Below are 27,441 nucleotides of genomic sequence, written 5' to 3' on the forward strand. Positions count from 1 at the left end.
GAAACCACCTTTAAATTATAAAGAAATGAATGATTTTGAATTGAGGGAGTAAATAGGAGGGTCTCACCTCAGTCGCTGGTCATTTACTCCCCAACCGACAATCCCTGCTGATACCGAGACTCGAACCCAGGACATTTGGGTTACAAGTCCAACACGCCAACATTTCACATCTTAGTTAAAACGGTTTCTACACTATTATGTGTGTGTGTAAGCCTGTATAATCTAATTTTTACATGTATTTTTAATATTTAAAAAATTACATATACCTGTAAGGAAATGAACGAAGCTCTTTTAAAATCACCAACATATTTTACAGCGTGGAAGCTTGATTTTAAGATGATGAATTACATGTTTTCTTCAGGAGGTTAAAGAAGTAGATAATGAACAGTCTGAGACGTGATCTGTGTGAATTTGTACAGAGTTGTTCAGCATCATCTTTAACTGCTGAAAGCATGTTGCAGGAGTTTGTGTCAGAATCTGAGGAAACCTGGCTGAGCTTTCATTGGTGATCTGATACTACAGCGATGTTAAAAATGAGTCAAAGAGAGTAAATGAAGCACCTGAGGCTCGTTCATGAACACATTCACTCTCTCTCACTCCATTCATGAGAGTTATCAGTGTTTATGGATATAAATCTGTGTGTCTTTGTCTCTCTATGGTTCTCTCTCCTCTCAGATCATGTGTGAGATCATATTCAGTCTCATCTCAGATTAGCTGGAGCTCAAAGCGCAGGAATTCAGTGAGGACGGACAGCAGATAGATGAGCTTCTCCTGTAGAAATACACCTTCAGCATGTATAATGTCAGTGTATCCAGCAGCTCAAGCAGTCAGCTCCGTCTGAGAAACTCAGAAGAGACAGAATTAGAGAAAATTATCTTATTTTGTTCAACTGCGCTCTCTAGTGCTTCTCTAATTCACTGCATGATGAAGGGAAGATCAGAGACAACAATACAAAAATACATTTCAAAAGGCCATAAAGCAGCAAACTAGCAAAGCTTGTTTCCACCACACCATAAAAAATAAATTGTATTTATCATTTGTTTGCAATTCTGAAATTAATCTTGCAACTGTCACGATCTCACCTACTGTGGCGGCGAAAAGGAGATTCACATAAACAGTCTTTATTTTTCCAACAACTGGCGCAAACACAGATCCGGCAGGCACTCACACGTAGGCCGAGGGGTAGACGTACAATACCAGACGCTGGAGACAAGGAAACACAGGGCTTAAGTACAGAGGAGTAAACTAGATAATTAATTAAACACAGCTGAAGACTAATGAACTAATAATCACACTAAACGAGGGCAGGAACAGGAAAACCCAAATAATGATATAGAGGGATAAACTAGGGCAAGGAGGGCACACAGGGAGCAAAACACAAGACAGGACACAAGTCTGACAGCGACTTCTTGTCTCACAATTCTTTTTGTTTGTTTGTTTGTTTGTTTTTTGCAATTTTGAGTTTACATTTCAATTCTTATTTTGGATGTGACTCACATCATGTGAGGGACCCAGAGTGATTTTCCGAGCTCTTTTCCTCACTCAGTATGTATACAGGTCTTGAAGGAAGGGCAACAATCATCCTCTCGGCCGTCCGAACCGTTCTCTGTAATCTTCTGGGGTCTGATTTTGTAGCTTAGCCAAACCAGACAGTTATTGAAGTGCACTGTTTGAAGCATTTATCTTCCAGACTCTGGCAGTACGTTTTGAGAGATCATTTTTAGTCCTATCCTGAAAAGTCTGTCTTGTAGAGATTGACTAAAATTATCTCCTAAAACTTACTGCCATATTCTGGAAGATAAATTCTTCGAACAGTGGTACAAGAGCTGGTCCTTCAAGAGTCTCAACTTATCTGTCTATAAAGCCTATACAAAAAAAAAAAAAATAATAGCTTAATGTATTTCACAACACTTCAGCATGTTATTCTTATGAAGTGAGGGTCATTTTTAGGATTTTTTACCCAAGCAAAGTCTCAGAGAACCTGACACATTGCACTTCTGGAGACTCCAGAAAGGTTGCAGTTCTGGAAAATGATGGCGCTGGAGACTAAATGGTTAATTCTTAACATTAATTCTTTTGCAGTTAACATGTGACTTTTCTTCTCCACCTTTTTTTTTTTTTCTGACCCTGCTGACCCAATCAGCATTTCACTGCCCAATGGTCATGCCTTAACTTCGCAAATTCTAGTATTGCATTCTTCTCATGAGCATTTAATCATTTTTTACTTTTAATCTGAGTTAAATCTCTTTTTTGACTCATTTTATCTGTAAAAGAAAACCTGCCTAATAATTATGCACACCTGAATATAAGGAGTTTTTCACTTCCAGCCTTCATGGACGATTATATATCACTCATAAATGATTAAATACTAAATCAATAATAGTTAAGATTGATGTGGTTTGGAATTGGTAAAATGTGCTTGGGGGAAAAAAATATGATCAGAATATCAATGTGCCTAATAATTATGCACATGGTGTAGTGGTGGCCAAAATTATTATAACAAGTATTTTCAGCAGCTAAACATGGTGTTAAATCATCTTTTGCTTCCAAATATTCATTTAGCCATTAATTGTAATAATCCAGTGATATTTCTGAGATGTGATCTGATCATCATCATCTGTCTGGAGTGACATGAAGAACCAGAACAAACTGAGACTAAATCCAGAAGAACTGTGTCTCTGCTTCAAGAAACCTCCTGCGAAGCTCCTGAGAAACTCTGCTCGAGTGCAGCGAGGACAAAACCTGCTTTAAACACAAAGCATGCTCACAACAAATGTTGATTAAGTTTAGTTAATAGAAGTTAATTGATAAAGAAAATCTATTTATGGCATTAATTTTTGACAGCATCCTCATTTTACAGCATTTTTACACAAGTGCCTCTAACTTTTAACAGCACTATAGCTTCGCAGGTTTCTTGAAGCGTCTCGAGACACAGTTCTTCTGGATTCAGTCTCAGTTTGTTCTGTTTCTTCATGTCACTCCAGACAGATGATGATGATCAGATCACATCTCAGAAATATCACTGGATTATTACAATTAATGGCTAAATGAATGTTTGGAAATGTTTCCTACTGACACACACTACAGCAAAAGATAGAAATAACTGACTTAAAACCATTTTTATCTGCTGAAAATTCTAGTCCTGATAATTTTGGCCACCACTGTGTATATATATATAAAAAGTAAAACAACATAAACAAAAATGAACACCCTGTGAGGCGCTACATCAACACCGTACTGCCAACTACAAGCTTAAAATGCCCAATTCTCATATTATGCATGCAGTTTTCTGAGCTCATATTAATCGTGAGACTTGGATGGAATATTTGTACCCTTTAAAAAAATGAGTTTGTCACACTGCGTGACTATTGCATAACTGCATAAAAGGGATTAAAATGATGAAATGCTCATGAAAACGTAACATTTCACCTGGATCAAGAAGAAAAAACAGGAAATTACATTCTGCAGTTTGCATAAAGACAATAAAGCCATTTTTCAGGACCAATAGTTTTTTTTTTTGACCAATAGCTGTTTTATATTGTAACATTAGGGTACAATAATATTGTAATGCATTCAGAAGTTCATTTCAGTAGATTTCATTATGGCAATGTGTCATTTAAAGAGTTAAAAAGGCAGTGCAACAAAACCTGTGATTCTCACAATAAAGTATTCACCATAGACAGATGCAATCATTTTATTTTACAGTAGAAATCATGTCCTGTGCATGTCTGTAAAGAGGGCGAGGGTGTCTGTTCTCAGTCAGTCTCTGTTGATGGTGAGCGTGCAGCGGCTGAAACACACACTGCACTCGGGCAGCAGCGAGCGTAACGAGCGTCTGAGGCTCGGCACAGGATCGTCTTCATCGCTCTGCTGTCTGTCTGACTCGTCCGCTCTCACCTCATCCTCATCCTCATCCTCATCCTCCACAAACTCCACCTCGCTGAACTCCAGCACACGCAGCTGCGTCAGAGACCTGCACACAAACATGCATTTGAAACAATACGCATTGTGAAAAAGGGGTTGGTCAAATCATTAGAATAATAAAGATTTATTAAGGCTTATTAAGAAGTCTCTTCTGCTCAGCAAGGCTGCTTTTATTTGATCAAAAATATAGTATAAACAGTGAAATATTATTACAATGCAAAATAAAAATTTTCTATAATTTCTATAATTTATTCCTGTGATGCAATGCTGATTTTTTTTGGGGAAACAGTGACACTACCATTCAAAAGTTTGGGGTCAGTATGATTTTTTTTTTTTTTTAAATTAACACGTGAATAAAGACATTTCTAATGTTACAAATAAATGCTGTTCTTATGAACTTTCTATTCATCTGTGAATCCTGAAAAATAAAATGCATCACAGTTTCCACAAAAATATTGTGCAGCACAACTGTTTTCATCATTGATAATAATCAGAAATGTTTGTTGAGCAGCAAATCAGCATATTAGAATGATTTCTAAAGATCACGTGACTGGAGTAATGATGCTGAAAATACAGCTGCGCATCACAGAAATAAATTACAGTTTAACACATATTCACATAGAAAACAGCTGTTTTACACTGTAATAATATTTCATAATTTTTACTGTATTTTTGATCAAATAAATGCAGCCTCGATGAGCACACGGGATGAGAATGCTGAAATGATTGTTCCAAGCACTGATTTCACATGCATGTGTCATCTCCACACCTGCAGCATCTGAGCACCATCTTCTGGTTCAGTCTGCACTTGTGCAGACGCAGCCAGCGCAGATCCTGCAGACGGCTGACAGACAGCAGACCCGGGCTGACCTCGTTCCCGCCCAGACAGAGTCTCTCCAGCCCCGGCCAGCCCCGGCCCAGCCCCAGCGCCACCATCTGCGTCCGGCTCCAGGTCTCCAGCTGCAGCTGCGTGAGGCGGTCGAGCGTCCGCGCAGCTCCCCAGCCCGCCTGCGCTCACACGGATCAGATCCCGCAGCTCCAGACGCCGCAGCCGCCTCCAGCTGCACAAACTGCGCAGGTGCTGGTCCGAGAACGACGGCACGTTCTCCACGATTAGCGTTTCTATTCCTGCTTTGCCGTCCGTCTCGGGATCCTGAGCGAAGAATCCGGCCGGGACTTCACAGGAACTCAGCTCCAGCACCTGCAGTGAAGAGGGCAGCAGAGAGCAGCTGCGCAGACGGCGCAGGTCTGTGTGCTGCAGGCAGAGTCTGCACAGACGAGGGCACTTCGAGCACAGCGTCTGCAGCCAGGACTCGGTGAGGAAGGCTCCGCGGCGCGCAGACAGCAGAAGCCCACGCAGACGCAGACGTCGCAGCCCGTGACCCAGATACTGACGCAGCAGAACCCACAGCACTCGAGACGTCAGCTGAAACACACAACACACACAACAGATGAACGACAAACACGTCTGCAAACATCTGCAACGCAGTCAGAGTGTGTGTGTGTGTGTGTGTGTGTGAATATATGTATATATAGACAAAAATATATACATAATAAATATATATTATGTAAACAAAAACTTTTATTTTGGTTTGGCAGCACTAAATAAGTATATATACATTAATATAGAAATAAACGTAATTACGTAGAAATAAATTGTGGATAATTTAGAGATTAATCTTATTTAGTATCATGAAGTAGTTAAACGGCGCTTTACAGGTAAAATCAGGGTAAAACTCGGAGTAAGACTCTCACCCCTTTCCATGTGGAGAGATCAACAGCTCTCCAGAGTCTCTGATCCTTCACCAGCTGCTTCCAGCGCCTGCAGACCCTAAAACACACGCATTATACTCATATACATACACTCATATGAGTTTATAAAAATGACGCGCTTTTGTTTGTTTATGTTTGATGACTTCCGGTCGCCTGATCGCCTTCTGTATCACTGAATCTGCTCAATCTCTCATATCTGACACCGTAAATCACGCGGAATTAATGTTTACACATGATCATCGTTCACTAAATTCATTTTATAAAACATTTTACTTGATAAAAACACAGTTACTGACTGAATTAGCCTCGCGTGTAACTACTACGGGTGCATTATGGCAGTCGCGCACGACGCGACATCGTACCTGGAGTTTCGCACGAGTTCTCGCACATTTAAATAAGATAAAATATCAATTAAAACGTTTTCAGGAAAATATTCCAGAGTGCTGCATCTCACCGCTGCCATTTCAGCGCGGAACCTTCCGCAGCGCCGCGACACACAAACGGACACAATTTCTGGTGACACCGAAAATAAAACAAAAGAACGGCGGAAGCTGCAGTCGGTGGTTTCCGGTTCTTCCAGCAGGGAGCGCTGTGTTGCGCAGAAAACAGACGACGACTACTCGTTTTTAGAACATAAATAATAATTTATGAACACAACACGCCATATGTGGTCTATATATATATATATATATATATATATATATATAGTTATAAATATTGTTATATTTATGACAATAAAGCTGTCCGAGACTTCAATATTTGTTTTTTTGACTATTTAAATAATATATATATAATTAATTAATTTAAACAGTGAAAAAATGCAACGATATGCATTCCTTTGGTGATGTAATATTTAATCGGTCTTTGTTAAACACATTTATTTAATGTGATGTGTCGATAAAGTCTATCCGTAGTTCATTTTCATTTTCATTTACATATTGTTTGTTACACACTTGTTCGTCTGAGATGTTTTGCGGTCACCGGAAGTGGTATCGCTGCGCATGCGCAGTGTGGAGGGCAGCGCTAGCGGTGCGGAGGAGCAGAAGCGCGAGGAGTTTCTTTAGCTTTAATTATTCAACCTATTAATTATAGTGTTTATGAATCTACGCAATGGCGGGAATCAAAGGTGAGCGGCTTTAGCTGTGTGTGTTCGCGGTGTGTGTGTAATAACGACGCGGAAGCGGTGTGGTGTTTATTAGCGACCGCAGATTTACATCCTCCATAGAAACAAACACACATCAGCTCTGTTTGTGTTTAAATACTAATACAGCTCTCTTAGAAACACAGAAATATGTGTATATATATATATATATATATATATATATATATATATGTAGTTATTACTCCCTTCGTATATGTTCTGATTTCGTATACAGTTTAACACTAATATATAATATATATATATATTTACACAGTGTTTTTTCTGTGTATTGTAGATTATGTTGAGTTGTGAGCGGATCATCTGATCATCACATGAGTCTTATTCATCTGTAGAGAATCTTTATGAATATTATCATTATGAATCTGAGCAAATTCATAATCAGACAACATAACACGACTAATATTTCAATTTGGGAATATCAAGGAATTTACAAATGTTACATTATTTCATATATGTATATATATATCAGCATCAGCTAATGTGTTACTATAGGAAATAAATAGAAACATTTGGTTATTTAGTTTTTGTTAATTAAAATTTTTTTGTAATGTGTAATGTATTTTGAAAAATTGTATTTTGATAGTTTAGTCGAATAATTGAATAACTGATGACAAAAGAGATGAATTATATGACTTATATGAATATTTACATATGCAATTGTCCATATTTGAATTTACTATATGTCATAATACTAATGTAAATGACATGAATTCACTCAATTAGCCTATAGACCTTAATGAAAAGTGAAGGCATTTTGAATCTGTTTTTGTTTTATGTTTCTTTTCTTGTTTGTAACTTAAATTTTACTTTTTTTGTTTTTGTTGTTGTTGTAATTTTGGTGTGTTTTTGTGATTTTTAGTATTTTTGTTTTTCATATGTCGATATAGATTTTAATTATTGTTTTGGTTATTTTAGTACGTCTAATAACTAATTAAGTTAATGTTTATTTTATTTCAAGTAACAGTTTTTTTAATGGTTTTCATTTTAGTTGTCATTAACCATAAGAACCCTCGATCTGAAATGTGCATCTAATTAATGGAAATACGGAATTGTAACATCATTAATTACAATAAGTATTAAATTAAATAATAATAACCCTAGTAACAACATGCCACTCTGAGCTCATTTTACCCCAAGCGTCTAATTTACTTTAAAATAAAAACTATAATACTCCACAAATCTAAAAACATTGACGTGTCCACAAATCCCTCAGAAACAATATTCAACATAATACAGTGTCAGAGACACAAAATTACATCATTTAACCTCAAAACGGTTTCAACTGACTAAATCTTACATATGTTGATATTGAGATTAAATGATATGTGTACAAACTACCAGTCAAAAGTTTTTGAACAGTACGTTTTTTAATTAAAAATTGTGAAATATTATTACAATGTAAAACAGCTGTTTTCTATGTGAATGTCTATTAAACTGTAATTTATTTCTGTGATGCTCAGCTGTATTTTCAGCATCATTACTCCAGTCTTCAGTGTCACATGATCTTCAGAAATCATTCTAAAATTCATCTTTGATCACAGAAATAAATTACAGTTTAACAGACATTCACATAGAAAGCAGTTATTTTAAATAGTAAAAATATTTCACAATATTCCTGCTTTTGCTGTATTTTGGATCAAATAAATGCAGGCTTGGTGAGCAGAAGAGACTTCTTTAAAGACACTGAAGACGGTTTGTCTGATGTTGTGCTGTGTTGTGTTTCAGCTCTGATCAGCCTGTCGTTTGGAGGAGCGATCGGTCTGATGTTCCTCATGCTGGGCTGTGCTCTGCCCGTCTATAAGTGAGTGTCTCTGTCATATAAACCGCTGTATACGCCTGCGGAGCGTCTGTTAACGCTGCTGTGTTTGTGTGCAGTGCGTACTGGCCTCTGTTCCTGCTCTTCTTCTACATTCTGTCTCCTATCCCATACTGCATCTCTCGCCGCGTGGTGGACGACACAGACTCGGCCAGCAACGCCTGCAAAGAGCTGGCCATATTCCTGACCACAGGCATCGTGGTGTCCGCCTTCGGGCTGCCCATCATATTCGCCCGCGCTAATGTGGTAAATATCAAGCCGTGCTGTTAAAGTCAACACGAGCCGCCGTTCGCTGAGAAACTGCACACTCAGCTGGAGTCTGAAGGGGTTCGGTTTCTCTGTCGGGAATCAGAGGATGAGATTCTGATAATGACAAAAATAGCTAGAGCTGGATATTGATACACATTTCATGAATAGATTTGATTGCAGCTCTTGATTCAATTCTATGTTTTGATATATTAATAGTTGACACAAAAATTTAATTGTGCTCCCCTCAGTTCATCAGAGATCAGGATGAGTTTGTTTCTTCATCAGGTTTGTAGAAATGTGTCTCTGCATCAGTGTCTCAGCAATGGATGCTCTGCAGTGAATGGGTGCCGTCAGAATGAGAGTCCAAACAGCTGATAAAAACATCACAATAATCCACAGCACTCCAGTCCATCAGTTAACATCTGGAGAAGACACATCCAGCATTAAGACGTTTTTAACTCAAATACAAGTCTATAATCCGTAATAACGCTTCCTCCAGTGAAGAAGTGTTCTGGTGTGAATCAGGAGAGAAATCTGCAGATCAAGCAGCGTTTACAAGACAAAACAGCTCTAAATAAATATGTAGCTGGATTTTGATGTGAGAGACGACACCAGACGCACTTTTTCACTGGAGGAAGCTTTATTATGGATTATGGAGTTAAAAAAAACATCTTGATGGATGTGTTTCAGCTTTTGTCTTCTCCAGATGTTAACTGATGGACTGGAGTGCTGTGGATTATTGTGATGTTTTTATCAGACTCTCATTCTGACGGCACCCATTCACTGCAGAGCATCCATTGCTGAGACACTGATGCAGAGACACAAACCTGATGAAGAAACTGTGTTAATCCTAATCTCAGATGACCTGAGGGTGAACACATTTTCAGCTAATGCTCATTTCTGGCTGAAGTAGAGTGTCAAAAGCAGCACATTATCTATTATGATCTGATGATTTGATCACAGTAAGAGCCGCACTGATTTGATGCCACGTTGCCTTTTTAAGCATGAACTGATCAGATTGATTTCCAGACGGTTGACTGAATAATTGATGTCCACAGATGGCCTGGGGAGCCTGTGCTCTGGTTCTGACGGGAAACATCGTGATCTTCGCCACCATCCTGGGCTTCTTCCTGGTGTTCGGCTCTAATGATGATTTCAGTTGGCAGCAGTGGTAAAGCAGGACTCTTTTCCCTCGATGCAGCGTCATTATAATACTGTTACCGCAGTTCATCTCACTCTGACATGATTGTTTTTATTTATAATTGCCGCCCATTGATATAAGCAGGAATCCAGTGCAATAATTTTGTTAATTTTAGATCGGTCTGACCTCAGATAGACGTTCTTTCGTGTCTTTTCTCGTTTCTCGCTCCGTGAGTTCAGGTGGTCGCACAGAAACACTGGTGACGTCTGAGTGATGTTTGTCCCTGCTTTCCCCAGTTACTCTTCAGCTGATGTCTTTCTTTTTATTCAGAGTTTATTTATTTGCTCTCGTTTTCTGATTATCGTATTAAACGTGACATCGTAGACTGACACTCGTTATGTTGTTTTGGATGATTGTGTTGGTTTGTTTTTATTGCATAGTGATGCTTTTGGCATCTTGAGAAACCCAGACATTTCCCGCAAACATTTCTTTTAACCATATTTGTGACCCTGCAGCACAAAAGCAGTCATAAGCAGCACAGGTATATTTGTAGCAATAGCCAACAATACATCGTATGGGTCAAAATTATACATTTTTCTTTTATGCCAAAAATCATTAGGATATTAAGATCATGTTCCATGAAGATATTTAGTAAATTTCCTACCGTAAATATATCAAAACTTCATTTTTGATTAGTAATATGCATTGCTAAGAACTTCATTTGAACAACTTTAAAGGTGATTTTCTCAATATTTAGATTTTTTCACACCCTCATATTTTCAAGTATTGTCTGATCCTAACAAAACATACATCAATGGAAAGCTTATTCATTCAGATGATGTATAAATCTCAATAAAAAAAATGGACCCTTATGACTGGTTTTGTGCTCCAGGGTCACAAATGCAGAAAAACTCAGAGTAACCGCTAACGATCAACATGCAAATGAAAAGCAGATCATGTTTGTTTTAGATGTAGCTCATATTCATCATTTAAGATGTGCATTCAAATATAAAGACAGGATCATCAGTTTCTATAAATCTCTGCAGAACTAATGTAGAATCAGTGGGTCTGGGCTTCCAGACGAGAGTTTAAAGTCAGCGTGACGTCTCAGTGGACCCAGATGATCTTATATGCAGTGATTCACCAGTGCATGCTACTCAAAAAATAGAGAAATATAAAGTTGGACTTATAATCTTTCATTATGTCCTTTTATTCAAGTAGAGACACCTTTCACCATCCAATCAATCCATTCCTGAAGGATCAGATCAAGTCTTGTCCTACACTTGTTTCATGATGAATTCTGTCACACATTCGTACTGTTTGTCACAGAATTTAAAAATAAAAAAAGTAATTGTGACTTATATCTCACAGTTCTGACTTTTTTTGCTCTGAATTGTGAGTTTATATCATAGAATAAAAAACGTAAAACTTCTTATTCTCACAATTCAGACATTTTTTGTGAAATATAAACTCGCAAAGTCAGAATCATGAAATAACAATTGCCTCGTAATTGTGAGATTAAAAACCTGCAATTACCTTTTTCATTTTTTTTACTCTGGCGAAAACAAAACAAAAATACATTTACAGACCTGCAAGACGTAAACTCAGAATTAATGCAAGTTCTGTTTCTATCTTGCAATTCTGACTTCTTTTCTCGGAACAGTGAGAGACAAAGCTTGAATTGTGAGATGAGACGCCGCAGTGAGCTGTTCGTGTGTTTTATTCTGTGCTTGCATTCATTACAGAAGCAGAATGCGTTTAACTGCTGTTTCATGTTGACTTTAAAGCTTTCAAGAGATGTTCTGTTATTTTATATCTCACTGTTTGTGCAGAAACAGCACAGGTAACATTGTGACTTTTTCCCTCTTTTCTCGTTCTTTTTTAAATAAACGCCATTTTTGGAAAAAAAAGGAATTGTTTGTTTGTTGTCATTGCAGTTGATGTACCGTGAAAAAAAAAAAAAAGTGGTTTAGAATTGTTTTTTTGTAAAAAGTGATAAGTTGACTTAACTTAAAAAAATTTAGAAAACCTGTTGCCTTAAAATTAAGTAAATAATTAAAAAAAGTTGAGTGAACTTGACAATTCACTTAACTTATTTTTTTTTTAATTATCATTTACTTAACATTTTTTAAGGCAACAGGTTTTTCTCAATTTTTCTCAACTCATCACTTTTTACAGTGCAGAAAAATGCAGTGCATTTCACAAACCATTACATAGAAATGTTAAGTAAACGTGAATTTTGAAATAGTTAAATAGTCTTTTCTTGTAAAGCACACTACAACTTATTATAAAAATAATTTTTTACAGTGTATATGTCCTCTTCAGATTTGACCGACTCCATCATTAGTTTAGTCACTGGAGTCAATAGAAGAGGAGCTGGTCCTTTAATAATCACACAGTTAACATCAGATAACGAGAGGAAGCATTAGGCCTGAGGCAGGTTTTCAGTATGTGTGGAACGAGGCAGAGTCGCTGCTCGCTGAAACACGCCTGTGTGATTTACATCAGATTCCATCAATAATTCACATCTGCATCAGTCTCAGAAGACACGCTTGGGTCACAAATCAAAGATAAACAGATGTAGGCCTAAAAAAAATTATGCATAAAGACTTTTTTGCATTGTGACATTATTTGCATACCGAACTGATTACTGTAACGAGTCTGGATGCTTTACGACTGAGTTTTGTAATTCTCGTTATTCTCAAAGGTGATTAATTAGATTCTTATCAATGTAGTACAATGTTGTTTACATTTATGCATTTAGCAGACACTTTACAGTGCATTCAGGCTATACATTTTTATCAGTATATGTGTTCCCTGGGAAATGAACCCACGACCTTTTGCGCTGCTAACGCAATGCTCTACCAATGAGCCACAGGAACACACATGTTGTTTTTTTACATTTAAATCAGCACAACAGATATACTACCATAAATACTTCAAATTATATATTAATATTTTCTTAAATCACGATAATGATTATTTGGTGGTTTAATGTGTTTAATGCAATGCACAGAAGTCTGGTAACACTACATTAAGGTTCCATTTCTTAACATGAACAAAGAAACATATTTGTATTAATTTAGACATTTACTAAAAAAAAAAAAAAGTGTTAAAATCAAAAGTTGCATCTGACTTGCATGAACTATAACAATGAACAGTTGTATATTTATTAACATTAACAAACATGAATAAATTAATGTAATGCCCATTGTGAATTAAAGCTAGTTAACACTTTAATTACTGTGTTAGTTTTTTTTTCAGCAGCTTACACACAAAATCTTTACTTCAATCACACAGTTTCTGAAAGCTGACGCTCAAACAGCACAAGCCCACACCAAACCTGCAAAACCAGACACTAATTCTCAGCTATTAATTACATAAAACACTTTTTGCAAAACACAACACACAGTTCTCTATGTAACACACACAAATCTAACAGGAATTAATATTATGGCAAAGATGTTTGCTTTTGAGATGTGTTTGTGATATTTTGAATGCAGACCTTCATTTTGCATTTTGTGTGCAATTCTTGGATTTGTGTAAAGTTTTGAAAATGTGTGTAAAAACGAATGGCTTCAAAACATTTGTGTAAAGCAGTGATTTTGCAATGAAACAGGAGAGGGATGTTCCTGACAGGTTGGTGTGTGTTTGAGTATTTGGACCCCGGAGCGAGAGCCGTCTGTCATGTTTGTAGAGCAGCTCTGAAGGACTGAGAGACCAGACCAGATCAGATCAGATCAGATCAGATCGGAGGTTATGAGGAGATTTTTCAGAGTTGACAGAGATGAAGATTACGGTCAGATCCAGTATCTCACGGCCAAATGCATCCGTCTGTCTCAGGAGAAAGGTAGGAGCGCAAATCTGATGCTTAGATATGCTGGTTATTGTTGCAGGCAGAGCCCTAAAACTCCTGAAAACAACCATAAATTGCTTTTAGTTTAAATGTATTAATTGCTACAATCATGCCATTTATTTGACTCTTGACATGATCAAGTAAAATGGCATTTATTTGATCTCACTGCATGAAATGTGTCAGAAATATGAAAATACTACTTTGTTCATATATTACAATGACCCTAATTATAGATTTTCATTTTAATTGCACCATTCCTGCAGTTAGTTCGTTTCTACGCATATTTTCAAAAGATACTGCATTTTGAATAGATATTTTAATAATGTTTCACAATATTGTGATTTACTATTCTCTACATAAAATCATCCTTCATAAGGTAAAGAACATTCTGTGAAAATGTAACCTTGATATCTTTAATATTGACGGAGGAAGAGCATGACAAATATTTAAATCATAGTGAAATTAATGGTTGAAATCCAATCTCATAATTCGATTTTGTGACTTCAGCCTGGATTTCACAGGGAGGGTCACAAATATTAGAAAGGAACATGTCAAGTCAAAAATTATCAAGAAAAGTTCAGCTTTAAAGCGGCTAATTATATACTGCTGTGTGTGTGTGTGTGTGTGTGTGTGTGTGTGTGTGTGTGTGTGTGTGTGTGTGTCTGTGCGTGTGTGTGTGTGTGTGCGTGTCTGTGTGCCTATCGCTCTCTCTCTGTGTGTGTGTGTGTGTGTGTGTCTCTCTCTGTGTGTGTGCCTATCGTTCTCCTGTGTGTGTGTGTGTGTGTGTGTGTGTGTGTCTCTGTGTGTGTGTGTGTGTGTCTGTGTCTCTCTCTCCGTGTGTGTGTGTGTGTGCCTATCGCCTCTCTCTGTGTGTGTGTGTGTGTGTGTGTCTCTGTGTGTGTGTGTGTGTGTGTGTGTGTGTGTCTCTCTCTCTGTGTGTGTGCGTGTCTGTGTGCCTATCGCTCTCTCTCTGTGTGTGTGTGTGTGTGTCTCTCTCTCTTCTCTGTGTGTGTGTGTGTGTGTGTGTCTCTGTGTGTGTGTGTGTGTGTGTGTGTGTGTGTGTCTCTCTGTGTGTGTGTGTGTGTCTCTCTGTGTGTGTGCGTGTCTGTGTGCCTATCGCCTCTCTGTGTGTGTGTGTGTGTGTGTGTGTGTGTGTGTGTGTCTCTCTCTCTCTGTGTGTGTGTGTCTCTCTCTCTCTGTGTGTGTGTCTCTCTCTCCCTGTATGTGTGTGTGTGTGTGTGTCTCTCTCTCTCTGTGTGTGTGCCTCTCTCTCCCTGTGTGTGTGCCTCTCTCTCCCTGTATGTGTGTGTGTGTGTCTCTCTCTCTCTGTGTGTGTGCCTCTCTCTCCCTGTATGTGTGTGTGTGTGTGCAGCAGTGCTTCAGCGAGAGCTGCTGGTGTCTGGTGAGCGTCAGCAGGTTCTGCAGGCAGAGATGGAGGGTCTGTCGGTGCGTGTGTGTCAGAAAGAGCAGCTCTATGTGGAGCTGAGCATCAAATATGATCAACTGCTGGAGCGATTTCAGAAGCAGCAGGTACAGCTGGAGCATAATTTACCATAAAAATATGTATGTGGTAGCAGCATTTTCGGTTTTACACAAACTGACCCAAAAAATGTGCTCACCCTCAGTTCATCCAAGACACCCGCTTCGGATGTCAGGATGAGTTTGTTTCTTCATCAGGTTTGTAGAAATGTGTCTCTGCATCAGTGTCTCAGCAATGGATGCTCTGCAGTGAATGGGTGCCGTCAGAATGAGAGTCCAAACAGCTGATAAAAACATCACAATAATCCACACCACTCCAGTCCATCAGTTGACATCTGGAGAAGACAAAAGCTGAAACAAATCCAGCATTAAGACGTTTTTTAAGTCCATAATCCATAATAACGCTTCCTCCAGTGAAGAAGTGTTCTGGTGTGAATCAGGAGAGAAATCTGCAGACCAAGCAGCGTTTACAAGACAAAACAGCTCTAAACAAATATGTGACTGGATTTTGATGTGAGAGACAACAGGAGATGCACTTCTCCAGATGTTAACTGATGGACTGGAGTGCTGTGGATTATTGTGATGTTTTTATCAGCTGTTTGGACTCTCATTCTGACGGCACCCATTCACTGCAGAGCATCCATTGCTGAGACACTGATGCAGAGACACATTTCTACAAACCTGAGGAAGAAACACACTCATCCTGATCTCAGATGAACTGAGGGTGAACACATTTTCAAAACATTTTTATTCAAACTACTATATGGAATTGGCTTATTGTTGCACATAGTTGAATACTATTATAAAGTGTATGTAGTATACGGTATATACTGTGAGTGTGTGTGTGTCAGGATCAGGCCGATCTCCTGCAGCAGCGCTTGATCTCTGTGACGGAGGAGCGCTGGAGAGACGGCTCTCTGCTGTGTCTTCAGCTGGAGCAGGTGAGCTGTGATTTACAGCAGCTGCAGGGCTCAGAGACGCAGCTCATGGGCCTGGTGGACGAGCTGCACCAGGAGGCCCAGCTCAGAGCTCAGCAGGCTGAAGTCCTGGAGACGCAGCTCCGCGAGGAGACTCAGAAAATAGAAGACCTAGTGATGCAGCTAAACAGGTGGGAAATCAGAGGGTTAAGAGGGACATTCTAAAACACTTAACGTGAAAAACGCTTAACATGGCTTAATGAGTTAAGACAGTGTTTTTAAAAGACCAAACTCTGTAAACATGTTATTAATGAATCATACTATGTACAGACAAGCAGATGAGTCCAGAATACGAATGCAACGCGTTTAATAACACGTTAAGTGTTTTCCTCCCATAGAAAACCATTATTAGGATGCATTAAAACAGTGTTTTATTATGGGCTCTGCTCGTCTGTATATAGTATGCTTTATTAATAATGTGTTTACTGAGTTTGGTCTTTTAAAAACAGTCTAAATGCATTAAGCCGCTTTAAGCATTTTCCTCATAACGGAGGGAGGTAAACACAACGTGTAATTAAACTTCTGCCTTATTAATGTGTTTACTAAGTTTAGGCTTTTAAAAACACTATTAACGCATTAAGCTACGTTAAGTATTTTAGAATGTCCCGGTCAAGATCTTTAGGGCTTGTTGGACAGTGTTTATTGATCTATAGCATAGTCCATAGTCTTAAAGGGATAGTTCACCCAAAAATGAAAATTCATGTCGTTCCAAACCCGTAAGACCTTCGTTCATCTTCGGAACACAAATTAAGATATTTTTGATGAAATCCGAGAGCTCCATAGACAGCAAGGATCCGTGTACATACATTGCATACGCTGTTTATGTATGTGTTACTCTCCAAAATGGCGCTATAGGTTGATGCGGAGGAAACAAATTGTTGAATAAAGTTATTAATTTTGTTTTCTTTGCGCACAAAAAGTATTCTCGTAGCTTCGTAAAATTAAGGTTGAACCACTGATGTCACATGGATTATTGTATGGATCGTGTTAGGATCCTTGCTGTCTATGGAGCTCTTGGAATTCATCAAAGAATATCTTAATTTGCGTTCCGAAGATGAACGAAGGCCTTATAGGTTTGGAACGACATGAATTTTCATTTTTGGGTGAACTATCCCTTTAAGTCTGTATTTTTTATTTGTTTCTTTTTTATTGATCAGTAAATCGCTGGAGCTGATGGATCTCCAGATGTCGCATGAAGCCCTTCAGCAGGATCTGCGCGATCAGCACAGCGCCCACCAGAGGACGGTGGAGGAACTGCGGCGCGAGAATTCGGAAAGTCTCGACAAACTTCGTGAAACGGCCGAACAGTTCGAGTGGCTCTGCGAGCAGCAGCGGAGCTGGATGAACTGTGTCAAGAGGTTCATAAATGCTAGTGTTGCCAAGTCTGCGGTTTTCTCCGCCTCGATACGCGATTGGGATAGTTTTGGGCTATAGTTTTGAGTAGAAATTGTGCGGGTATTGTTGCGAAAACCTGGCAACCCTGATAAGCGCACAGACACTTCACTAGTATGTAAACCCTTGAAAATGAGCAGATTTTTCCTGGGATGCCACAAACATTTTATAGAATTTATCGTGTGAGAAGTAGATAAATAGATGTGTGAAATAAGAATATATAAGAGCCGAAGTGTTTTAAACATACGAGCACAATTCATGATAAAGTTTATACTCTTTAACTTTGCTGTTCTGCTGTTCATCTGCTTCTCCCATTTGCTCTTTTTACATTGTCTATCACTCTATATAGACTAATACAGTCAGATACAACAATAATTTCTCTAAAATGTATTACAGTATAGGCCTATACTGATAAATCTTACATTGACTTCAATGGTGTGAGAGACTGGATGCTTTCAACTGGTTTCTATTGAACTGTCAGCAACTGAACTGCAGACTCCATCATAATGCACAATGTTTCCATCTAACATGTATTTTGAGCTGCAGCTTGTCATATTAATGGAGAGTTTCACTCCATTAATGTGTGTGTGTGTGTGTGTGGGCAGGTTTAAGGATTGTCTGTCAGGTGAGAAGGAGTCCCTGGAGCTGCGGGTGAACAGGTTACAGGTGGAGTTGGATACTATTAGAAATACTGTGCACTCCAGTCGTTCCACAGAACCCTGCAGCAGGTTTTAATTTAATTAAATTTTTGTGTTTTATTTATCACTTTTTTTTTGTATTGTATTTTATTTTTTGTAATTTTAATTTAATTTTATTAATTAATTTATTTTGATGTTATTTTAATTTATACATTACGCTATATTTTTTTCTGGTTTCCTCACAGGTGGAGTGCTGAGGTGATGTCTGACCTCCAGGCTGAGGCGGACCGATGGAAAAGACTGTATGAAGACCTGCTCAAACTCACCACACAGCAGGTACAGAACACAATGAACTGTTATTATTATATATGAAGCTTCACACGCACACACACACACACACACACACACGCACACGTACACACACACACACACACGTACGCAGCCTGTTTTAATGTGTATTTGGTGTTGTCAGGGCCAGTGGGCAGCAGATGGGCATCTCAAGCCCCCGTGAGGATCCAAACACAGACCAGAGTTTCACATCTCACACTGATTCAAACTGACCCATGAAAAACCGCTAAACCTGTAGTTCTGTTGAAATCACTGTTATTAAATATGCAGGGTTTATGAAAGAAGAGAGCTGTTCAGATCAAGTTCTTCACTTTTATTTGTTTTGCTGTTTGTTCTCTGGTGATTCAGGGTCACCAGAATTACAATAAATGTTATGCAGTTTATTCCAGTTTAATGCATTTACATGCAATATCTAGCAAATCACATTGTATTATACTGTATGCACCCATTGGCTGAATTTCTATTGAACTGCATGTTGTCAGAGGTTGTGAGAGTGTATAGACACTAGATGGTGATGTTCTACCACTGACCGTCATATCGAACCTCAGGGAGCAGGTCAAGAGTGTTTCTCATCTACAAAGCTGGGATGTATTTCACATCTTTCCAAACTACAGACACAACTCGACGTCTGCAGAGCTGGAGCTCCTGATGGTAGCAGAAGATGTGAATGTCCTCCGATCCACCTCGACTCTGTCTGACCTCAGAAATGTGTTTCTCAGTGATCCATGAAACCCAGACTGCTGTGATATGAGCCGTGCTGGACGTCGGTGCACTCTTCCTGCTGTTTACAGGGAAATCTGTCGGCGCTCACATCAGACCTTCAGAGTCACAAATATTTGTACACAAACTGTATTAGAGCGCTGCTAATGAGTTTATATCTGCAACATCACACACATTAATCTAGTCCTCTGCTATTCCTCACTTAGGAGTCACACTTGGCAGTCTATATTTACATTTACACTTATGCATTTAGCAGACGAAGTGACTTACAGCGCATTCAGACTATACATTTTTTGTGTGTGCGTCCGTGCGTGTGTGTGTGTGTACCTGTTTTTCTATTCAGGTGGGGACTTAAACCTGAATACACACAGACTCATGGGGACTCGTGTCACGGTGGGGACCTAAATTGAGGATAGCGATCCAGACATGTGTGTGTATGTGACTCTCTGTGTGTGTGTGTGTGTGTGTGTGTGTGACTCTCTCTATGTGTGTGTGTGTGTGTACATACTTGCATACATATAACACAAACATTTGACTACCCCAAATTTAATATTTTTTCGTATGTCTCATTTATTTCACTATAGTGGTTATTTTTGACTGTGAAAATAATTTTTAAGACCATTTAGCCTTTTTGTAATCATTCGTGACCCTGGAGCACAAAAGCAGTCATAAGCAGCACAGGTATATTTATAGCCAACAATACATTGTATGGGTCAAAATTATACATTTTTCTTTCATGCCATAAATCCTTAGGATATTAATTAAAGATATTCATATTAGCAAGTGGCACAAAAGTCACCAAGTTTCACATCATTCTAATTTTTTTTCTTTTTTTTAAATAATCAAAGATTATGCAAATGAGAACATATCACAGACTTATGTTTTTATATAAAAGATAATGTGCAGTCAGTCGGTCAGTATCACTAAAACTCAATTAAGATCGGAGGGTCTTGTATCACCCTGAAGGGGTTTATTTTGTCATGATCAGCTGAATGTACATGACCCCACTTATGGCTGCTAATACCAAATACAAACACACATCGACACAAGATATTGATTTTATTATTTTGTAGAAACTAGTGTGGATAAGTGTATGTGGAGGAACATTATTTTGGTTGTCACATGAGTTGTGCACGGATGAATCTGATGTTTTTTTTTTTTTTAAATTACAGATGAATGCAAATGTCACTAACAACATTAAAACTCCAAAAACTGAAAGACAGAAATCCGCCGGATATATTTACATTTACATTTATGCATTTAGCAGACGCTTTTATCCAAAGCGACTTACATTCAAGTTACAGTTTTTACATTTGATCAGCTCTTGCTTTCCCTGGGAATCGAACCCATGATCTTGGTGTTGCTAGCGCCGTGCTCTACTATTTGAGCTACAGGAAAGCCTGTAGCTCAAATCTTCGGTAAGAGCTTATATGCTGTTGTTGTTCTGACTTTTAAACAAAGTAGTAACTGGTTTAGAGTTGGCATTGTTTTAAGAGCATAAACAGTGAATGTCAGCGACAGCGAATATGAAGCTATGTTGATTCGTGTTTTATTACGGGCTTCAAGTTCCTTTTTCTCTTGCAAACTCTTTATTGTTTCGAGGTTCAAGCTGTTGTGGCTTCAAGCTTCTTTCACTGCATATTCTTTCCTTTATATGCAGTGTCAGGGAGTTACTAGTTACATGTAACAGAATTACGTAATTTAATTACAAAATAAATGTAATTGTAATCTGTTACAGTTACTGAGAAAAAACTAAATTACAGTTACTTATGAAAATGTTAACAATTACAAAAGGAGTTACAGTACAGATGAATATTTTCATACACACATACAGATTTGATTGATTCCTTTCTCAAATTGCAGTGACTGCTCTAAAATATGAGATACCAATGTTTCAGGAGTTTAGGACACAGAATAGGACAGATGCTTATTCAATAACTGTTTTATTTGTTTATGTATATGCTTTATTTTTTAAGATTAACTTTTTTCCCTCAAAGACATTGTTAGATGCCAGTTTTTTTCTGTCATAGCAAAGATTTAATTCCAAACACATGATCACAGCTATTAAATCATTTCTTGTTATGATATCAAATCTATTTAACCTCAGAATGATCCCAAAGTAAAAGGCGGTGCTAAAGTCTGATTTTGTGGTGGCTGTGCTTTAAAATTAAATTATTATAATCTTAAATCAAGTAATGAAGGAGTGTGTAAGTCTGGCAGTAATCAGTGTTGAGTTCTACTGTAAGATTAACCCTGTCTGCTTTACTTGTTTCAAAATGATTAACAGTTGAACATATTCGTTAGAAATTTAGAAAAGTAATCAAAATCAGTTACATTACTTTAATAAAGTAATTGAAATAGTTACACTACTTATTACATTTTAAATAGGGTAACTTGTAATCTGTAACTTATTACATTTCCAAAGTAACCTTCCCAATTCTGCGGATATATAGCCTAAGTATGCAGTTTTCCCGGGAAATCTGTCCTGACAACTCTAGCGATTTAGGATAAGATAAACAAGCTAAGGTGGTTTATTCTGTTTATTATTTCCTTTTTTATTCATTTCAAACAGAAAAATGCATAATATAGGCCTAGCTTCGACTTGCTCAGACTGTTTGATTTGAGTCTTTGCTCTTTTCACACTTGATTATTAGGTTTGAACTGCAGTCTCAACACTAGCAGCTTATTCTTACTTATGTCGCATTGGGATTTCTGCCAAAACTTTAAACGCAAGCGAGTTTATTAGACCTGCAGCTTTGAAAAACTAAAATGCATTGCACTGGAGCTGAACCTGCTTTACATTTACAGTAACATGCAGGAACTGTGTGTGAGCTCAGGGTTTGTGAGGGTTTCCATGAGACGCAGGGAGTCTGGACGCCTCTTACCGTCATTACGTAGAAAAACAGACGTGTCTTACGTGACTGAACGTCTGACTGATTTCCCCGGTGATGTCAGGGGTTTTCAAAGTCTCTTGTGTTTAGGGAACAGGCCTTTTGTATACGATTCAACAATATTATTATGGAGAGCTGTTTCCACATGCTTATATCAATAGTAAAGCTGCCATCTCAAACAGATGTTTGGAGCGAGTCCTCTGATCCAATCAGTGAGTCGGACTCTTGTGATGTTGCCATGGAGACGTGGGTCCCAGGCCCCTGCTGGCAGACGGTGGAACTACACCGCAGCTGCTGTATTCTGACTGTGTTCTTAGTGCTTTTTATTTATTTTTTAATGAATGCTAAAGACGCAGTATAATTTACTAAACAATAGGCTATACAGATATAACAAGACATCTAAACACAACATACTATATAAGCACAAACACACACACAAATATACATATATACTATTTGTTTTATAACTGCTTGTTTTCTTTTTTTTTAAAAAAGGCCCCTTACACTAGCTTTCTCTATTCTCTACTTTTTCTATTCTATCTAGTTGTTTTCTTTTTATTTTATGTATATGTACGTGTGTACATACATATATGTATATATATATATATATATATATAGTATTTCACAAAAGTGAGTACACCCCTTACATGTCAGCAAAAATGTCAGTATATCTTCTCAAGGGACAATACTACACAAATGAAACTTTGATATATTTTAGAGTAGTCAATGTGCAGCTTGTATAGAAGTACAAATTTACTGTCCTTTAAATATAAGTCAACATATAGCCATTATTCTCAAATAACTGGCAACAAATAAGAGTACACCCTAAGTGAACATGTCAAAACTGTGTCCCAAGTGTCAATATTTTGTAGGGCATCATTGTTATCTAGCACTGCCTTAATCCTCCTGGTCTTGAAGTTCACCAGAGCTGCGCAGGCTGTTGCTGGGATCCTCTTCCACTCCTCCACAAAGACATCACAGAGCTGCTGGATGTTAGACACATTGTGCTTCTCCACCTTCCGCTTGAGGATGCCCCACATGTGTTCAATAGGGTTCAGGTCTGGAGACATACTTGGCCACTCCGGCATCAGCAAAGCAGTTGTCATCTTGAAGGTGTATTTGGGGTCATTATCATGTTGGAAAGCTGCCATTCGGCCCAGTTTCTGAAGGGAGGGCTTCATGTTCTGCTTCAGAATGTCACAGTACATGTTGGAATCCGTGTTTCCGTCAATGAGCCGCAGCTCCCCAATACCTGCAGCACCAGACCATGAAGCTACCACCGCCATGCTTGACTGTAGGCAAGACCCAATTTTCTTGGTACTCCTCACCAGGGCATCGCCACACATGCTGGGCACCATCTGAGCCAAACAAGTTTATCTTAGTCTCATCAGACCACAGGACATGGTTCCAGTAATTCATGCTCTTGGCCAGGTTGTGTTCAGCAAACTGTTTGCAGGCTTTTTTGTGAGCCAGCTTCAGAAGATCTTCTCTCTGGGACGACGGCCATGCAAACTGACTTGTTGCAGTGTGTGGCGTATGGTCTGAGCACTGACAAGCTGACCTTCCACTTCTGCAACCTCTAAAGCAATGCTGGCAGAACTCATACGTCTGTTTTTTGAAGCCAGCTTCTGCACCTGACGCACAGCACAATGATCTAACTTCTTTGATCGACCCTTGCGAGGCCTGTTCTGAGTGTATGACCCTGGCCACTGTACTGTAACTCAGTTTCAGGATGATACTGATCTTCTTATAGCCTCGGCTATCTTTGTGGAGAGCAACGATTCTAATTCTCAAATCCTCAGAGAGTTCTTTGCCATGAGGTGCCATGTTGAACATCCAGTGGTCAGTATGAGAGAATTGTACTTAAAGCACCAAATTGTAACTGCTCTAATACAAGATACACTAATTTGTATGGTCCTGTCAAGCAGACAAAAACATGAACATGATGAATAGGACGTGGCTTTGCATGGTTAAATGACGTATAGCTGTTTTCACGTAGGGTGTACTCACTTTTGTTGCCAGCTTTTTTGACAATAATGGCTGTATGTTGAGTTATTTTCAGAGGACAGTAAATCTTTACTGCTATACAAGCTGCACATCAACTACTCTAAAATATATCCAAGTTTCATTTCTATAGTATTGTCCCTTGAGAAGATATACTAAAATGATTGCCGAAATGTGAGGGGTGTACTCACTTTTGTGAGATACTGTATAATATATATATATATATATATATAAACAAACTAAAAAAAAAAAAAAACCTTACTACGTGTTCTGCGTTAAGCTAACTGACACTTGCATATCATTGCTCTTTTGATGGTTTTGATTGCTTCTATTCCTCATTTGTAAGTCGCTTTGGATAAAAGCGTCTGCTAAATGACTAAATGTCAATTTAAAAGTAAATATACGTACACACACAAACATATGTATATATAGTAAGCAGTTTCACAATTGTACTTTTTTTTAATTAGTTTTAACTCTTTAGTAAATATTATTGTATATACAGTTTTTTATTTTATTTTTATCAATTAATATTTTTAATACAATTATAAAGACCTTAAAACTTGGTTTAGAATGACTCTTAGTTATTAGTTTTTATGTATATGAAATTTACTACACAAAATCACAAGAGTCACCATAAAATTAACAGATATATCTGTTGATTCAAAATATATAAAAACATCTTTGAAAGTTTTATCAAAATTGTGTCCTGATTTCTGTAGAATTATTAATGATTTTTTAAAGGATTTTTCATAAAGTTTAAAAATTACAGGATGTGTCATTGCTTAGTGTAATTAGACAATCAGTGTTGACACGCCATCAGTTTACTTACAGTAAAAATAGAATTAAATGAGTTTAGTTTGATGCTGATGCATGTATGCAAACACACACAAGGTGTGCAATGGAAGTAATGGAAGTACGAGTATGCAAATTGAGGTGCAGCTCAGGAGTCTTTCTGATTGGCTGATTAGTTGAACACTCTGGTTCTCAGCCAATGAGAATGTGTCAGTGATTATTGTGTTCAGCTGTGCTGGTGGAGACGGAGATTTTAAAAGGTTGTGTGTCGCTCATTGCTGGTTCTTTTGCTTTCCCTTTTGCAAGTCAGACCATTCTGTTGCATCAAATTTCAGAATTATACAATTTAATTTAGATTGCAGCATCTTTGTCTGGATTGTGATTAAAATATAGTGGTTGCCTCTAATTTTAATTGGAAAGAGCACCAAAAAAGCCTTAGTTTGTTTATATGAACAGATTTAGTTTATATATGTCTGTGAATTTGATTTGAGGATTGTTTTAAAATTTCAATTTAGTTTTGTTATTTGACATATTTCACAAAGAAATGTTCAGCATTTTGACCAAGCAATAATACAAAGAGACCTTCTCACTTATAATTTGTTTTAAATCTCATTAAAAAAAAAAAAAAAAAATTGTGAAATCAGTATCGTGAATCGTTACATTTCTATCACATTCAGTAAATGCTCTTGGGGCCAGTTGCACCTGCTTAGTCTAGCTTTGATGTAAAAGGGCACTAAATTTCAACTACTAAATATTTTTCTGTCACACAATTAAACTTAGCTGAAATGTAAATGTATATATAAACTACAGAAACCTCCAGCAAATTGATTGAATTGCATCAGTAAGCTCATTTTGTACCTGATAAGCTTCAATTCTTTACACATATATGATGATTCTGACATTTACAATCGTTTACATTTTAAGAGAGAGAGCGCTTTATGTGAATGAATTGATTGTTAGTGACTTTTTAAAATTAATCTGATTTAAACAGTGCGCTTCTCTGTGCACCATGAAGTCAATCATAATAAATAATAAATATAATTTCCTATGTTTTTGTATCAATTCTGTATTTCAAATACAGTTTCTGAATGTTATTTACATATAAAATATTTACGCTATTTCATGTTTAAGTATCATATTTCAACTGAAATTCATAGCATTTCAACACAAATTTTCAGACTGCTATTGGATCACTGAAGGTAAACGTCAGATTATGTGACTAAGCATTGCTTTACTCAGAGTTTATGGCCTGATATCTACACAATTGAGAACTGAGTTAGTTACACATTGGCTAATATACTTTACATTCCAATTCAAGTATTTCTGAATGATTTGTCTCTAGGACTTCACAGATTCTCCATTAGAGTGTGTTTTCTGTATGTGGATCATGAGCGAGTGTTATAGACACATTAAACTCTCAGCACACACACAATCTCTCATCATTCAGCCCCAAAATAGCGTCACACTAATCTGAAGCTATGGTTCAATATGAAGGCGATGACTGAACCGGAAATGTTTTACTGTTTTAAGACGACAAAGCTCCATTCATCCCTGAGACTCATAATATTTTATTCAGTAACCCGCAGCAGCCCGTTAGCGTCTCGCACTCGCTGAGAAAGCAAACACAGACGGCGTGTAGGATAATATTTGTGCATGTGTGTGAGTGTGTATCGCAGATAAAGATAGAAATATCGGTGTTCGGTACAGCAGGTAATTCTTAAATCCATTATCACGTCTCTCAGCTGAAGTTCATGCTCTCTAATATCTGCTGACAGCTTTCACAGCTAAACACAGAAAGAGAGCACAGATTCCTCCGGCATGTTATTGTGGGTCGGTAAAGATCTGGAACGGGCCTAAAATTAACGTGACCAAGACACCTGACCAAGAACGTACAGCAAACAGCCATGAAACTGTGTTTGCCTTTAAAAAGTACACTGTAAAAAACAACCATGAATTTAACAGTAAAATACTGTAAAAATGCTACAGTAAAAACCTGCTAAATGGTTAACGGTAAGTTCCCCTACTATACACGGTGAAAAACTGTATTGGTCATTACATGTAATTTTACTGTAGTATAACGTTTTTGGAAGTGCAAAAGATGTATAATTTACAGTGAATAACCGTAAATTGACATTCCCTGCATTACATTTCAAATTTGATGGTTTTTTTTGTTGTTGTTGTTGAAATAATTATAATAATAATTATTATAATTATGCTTAGTTTTTTCTTATCAGTTTTGTACATTAAGGTTGCATGTTACATGCATTAATGTTGTTAAA

General features: G+C 37.7%; 3 protein-coding genes across 3 annotated transcripts; 2 read left to right on the forward strand and 1 right to left on the reverse strand.

Moving 5' to 3' along the window:
* Positions 1-3,678: 3,678 nt before the first annotated feature.
* On the reverse strand, positions 3,679-6,212 carry LOC131553444 (F-box/LRR-repeat protein 12-like). Its single transcript, XM_058798122.1, is given in 5 exon segments — positions 3,679-3,973; positions 4,694-4,924; positions 4,926-5,350; positions 5,680-5,755; positions 6,060-6,212. Coding segments are annotated over 5 exon segments (1,047 nt in total). The 5' UTR covers positions 6,161-6,212; the 3' UTR covers positions 3,679-3,759.
* A 459-nt stretch (positions 6,213-6,671) lies between these two features.
* leprotl1 (leptin receptor overlapping transcript like 1) lies at positions 6,672-11,980 on the forward strand. Its single transcript, XM_058798001.1, has 4 exons — positions 6,672-6,823; positions 8,585-8,660; positions 8,735-8,921; positions 9,983-11,980. The coding sequence occupies exons 1-4, from the start codon at positions 6,808-6,810 to the stop codon at positions 10,097-10,099; spliced, it is 396 nt and encodes a 131-aa protein (XP_058653984.1). The 5' UTR covers positions 6,672-6,807; the 3' UTR covers positions 10,100-11,980.
* Positions 11,981-15,223: 3,243 nt separating this feature from the next.
* LOC131553852 (filensin) lies at positions 15,224-19,006 on the forward strand. Its single transcript, XM_058798784.1, has 6 exons — positions 15,224-15,451; positions 16,252-16,508; positions 17,535-17,735; positions 18,375-18,497; positions 18,653-18,743; positions 18,880-19,006. The coding sequence occupies exons 1-6, from the start codon at positions 15,353-15,355 to the stop codon at positions 18,916-18,918; spliced, it is 810 nt and encodes a 269-aa protein (XP_058654767.1). The 5' UTR covers positions 15,224-15,352; the 3' UTR covers positions 18,919-19,006.
* Positions 19,007-27,441: the final 8,435 nt, after the last annotated feature.

Source organism: Onychostoma macrolepis, chromosome 14 (genome assembly GCF_012432095.1).
Source record: "Onychostoma macrolepis isolate SWU-2019 chromosome 14, ASM1243209v1, whole genome shotgun sequence".
NCBI classification, from domain to species: domain Eukaryota; kingdom Metazoa; phylum Chordata; class Actinopteri; order Cypriniformes; family Cyprinidae; genus Onychostoma; species Onychostoma macrolepis.